Source organism: Etheostoma cragini, chromosome 18 (genome assembly GCF_013103735.1).
Source record: "Etheostoma cragini isolate CJK2018 chromosome 18, CSU_Ecrag_1.0, whole genome shotgun sequence".
NCBI classification, from domain to species: Eukaryota; Metazoa; Chordata; class Actinopteri; order Perciformes; family Percidae; genus Etheostoma; species Etheostoma cragini.
This window is the reverse complement of record NC_048424.1, coordinates 3,771,751-3,774,608: the sequence shown is the minus strand read 5'-3', so window position 1 is coordinate 3,774,608 and position 2,858 is coordinate 3,771,751. Positions and strand designations below refer to the sequence as shown.

Genomic DNA, 2,858 nt, shown 5'->3' with positions numbered 1-2,858 from the left:
ACACAATGTTTCAGAAAGGTGCTGAAAAACGATATTCCTCCAAAGGTGTTCCCTCAAGTTGGCGTCGTCACACATCACAGTGTTTTAGGGATCTGTTTAGTTGGCTGCGTTACATTTGGGATCCCGTTCCTTTGGACTCTATACAGAAGTTACGACAATGAACTCGAACAATAGTTAATAAAAACGTTACTTACTTTACTTTTGGCTCTGTTTTTTATTTTGTTTTTAGAGTGTAACTAATTACCCTTTTTTTCTTTCTGGACTCTATTTTCCCATGTTTTTATGTGTAAGTGACTGATGGGAAGAACAGTCTTTGAAACTGAGGCAACTGTTCAGCGTGTGTTAGCGTCCACTAAAGGTTTTGTTTCTGCCGCTGACAGACTCAGATTAATATTCTAAGAGTCTGATAACATTATGGAAAGGATTTCTACAGAGAAAGACCTTTTTAAAACTTCTTTGAGACCTTTCTGTTTAGCCAGAAACAGTTCTGAGGTCGCTAGCGCTAAACCCACCAGACTCTATTAAAAAATCAGTATTTTTAGCGTGTACAGTGCCAACATATTTACCCATGTAAATTGGTAAACTTTGTGTTTATTCAACCAAAACTAGAGTTGTGGTGGCTGGAAAAGTGGAAAGACAACCCCAAACTGTTTTTCATAGTTTTATTCTGTTTCTGTCAACTTTGAATGAAGTGTGTTTAATGATGCTAAAATTACTTTTTATTTACGTGGGGTCTGGTGGGTTTGTGGAGGTAAATACAAGCTGGACAATTGTCCTATCAAATTACATTGTAGCGTGTTTCTCCGCTGCCGACTGCAGCGATCTCTCTTCATACTGGACCGGTGTCAAAGACTGTTCCCATCAGTCACTCAGACACTAACACATGGGAACATATTAAGGAACATAGGGCCCAGGTTGAAAAAACAGTAGTTACCCTTTGAGAAACCATTCACGTCTGTACCGGAGCATTCACTCATTCAGACTCTACTTTTATGTGTCCCCTTCTTGACTCTTGACATGGGCGTACTAACCGGCTATGCCGTAGAACTGCGAGGTGGCGCAGGCCACTCTGTTGGGGATGAACGGAGACACTTGCACGGCGTAGCCATGGCGACCCGGACAGCGAAACACCTTCTCCATCATCATCAGCAGCAGCAGCAGCCGCGCTGGGCCAGCGGCTGCAAAGAGAAACCAGGGTGTTATCCCCGCTGCAGCCTTAAAGCAACGTTGCTCTGGTGTCATTAGAGGACAAAAATGTCCTCTTAAAAACACTGACATCAAAATTATTCCATGTTAAGATTCTTTTTCTCTTTCCCTCTGTAAAATATTATAACTCCAGTCCGTCATGATCATAACTAAGAAAAATCCATTCATTTCTTGAATTTTCCCCCTTTAAATGCCAGTTTATTTACATAAAGTCCCTGTCAAGCCCAAAGTCAATTTGGACTGGTCCCTTTAAACAGAGAGAGAGAGAGAGAAAGAAAGAGAGAGAGAAAGAGAGAGAGAGAGAAAAAGAGAGAGACACACACACACACACACACACAGAGAGAGACACAAACAAGGACACAGACACACACACACACACACACAGAGAGGGAGAAACACAATGATGAAGATGACTGTAGGCTACGTGTGTGTATTAGTAGTGTGAATTAGTAGTGTAACTGCGGTAATGTATATATATACTTCTTCCAGCGCTGTTAATAAATGTGTAACTAAACACGTATTATAACTCTTCATATTTTACATCTGCTATGGTCACACAATCATTCCAAAAATAAATTTACAACATAGAAAATGACCAAAATATTCGTCACCACATTACACACACAGGCAGTTTTAGTCAACAGGTGATTTTTCGCGGTACTCACAGATTAAAAGCAACCAGCTTTACACTTCCCCGTCCCGTCGAAACGTTAAAACTACCGGAAACCGGTTCATAAATCCATAAAACAACGTTTCCAGCAGCTTTCCTCTACCGAACACACCTGGCTGACAACTTCGCAACAAGGACAGCGCTTCCTTGTTTTGGTCAGCTGACCCAACTACCCGGATGCACAGCCGCTGACGCTGTGATGCCTTAGAGTGGCCGGCAGATGGCGGTGTTTCTCCTAATTAATAATACATTCAAAAAATATATATATACTGATCAAGTTTATTTTGTAGAACAAATAATACAAAACGCGTTATTAAATCCCTAAGGGCTCGTTGTACATTAACAGAGTACTCTCTGTTGATTTACACTGATAACTATCTGGGTAAATAAGTGCATACCAGTACTCCCCTGCGTCTCCCACTGACATTGACATTGTACTCTTGCCTGCAATGACAGCTGAATGGCAGAGGGAGAAACACATTTAAAGCAGGGTTGTGACTCTGTGATTGGCCCTTGCCATTTGTGTAGCGATTCTGATTGGTTTAGCAGGAAGGTGAACTACAGCTGATTTGAGTTAGGTAGAGCACTGATTAAGAGTGACATTGTCCTGAAAGGATTTAGCACATTTACATTTCAATCAGGATAGATTAGTTGCAGATATGCAACAGTTATAGACCGCATGATAAAATATACATTAGATAACAACTGAATTGATTTAGGAAAGCATTGATTAATACTTAGATGTTCCTGAAAGAATTTACTCTGGGCTACAATAGAGTTAAAAAAACACCAAACACTGACTCCACTAGGCTCAAACAAGCAGCGATAAGAGAGAGGGTGTGTGTGTGTGTGTTTCTGTGTATGTATGTATCACAGTTTTCAAAAATCTACACACTTATCCCATGACTTTAACCACAACTTGCACAACACTGTGGATCAACAGCACGTTGTTCACACACACACTGCTGTCACACCTGTTAAC

The 2,858-nt window shown here is 40.8% G+C and overlaps 1 protein-coding gene across 1 annotated transcript in view; it reads right to left on the bottom strand.

The window, feature by feature from the left end:
* The window catches only part of pex7 (peroxisomal biogenesis factor 7), a 36,366-nt gene extending 34,313 nt beyond the window's left edge, over positions 1-2,053 (bottom strand). The window contains exons 1-2 of the mRNA XM_034900770.1: positions 1,872-2,053; positions 1,028-1,178 (exon numbers count right to left, since the gene is read on the bottom strand). Coding sequence (XP_034756661.1) covers positions 1,028-1,146 — 119 coding nt within the window. The 5' untranslated portion in view covers positions 1,147-1,178; positions 1,872-2,053. The remainder of the gene's footprint in view (positions 1-1,027; positions 1,179-1,871) is intronic.
* Between the last annotated feature and the right edge of the window lie 805 nt (positions 2,054-2,858).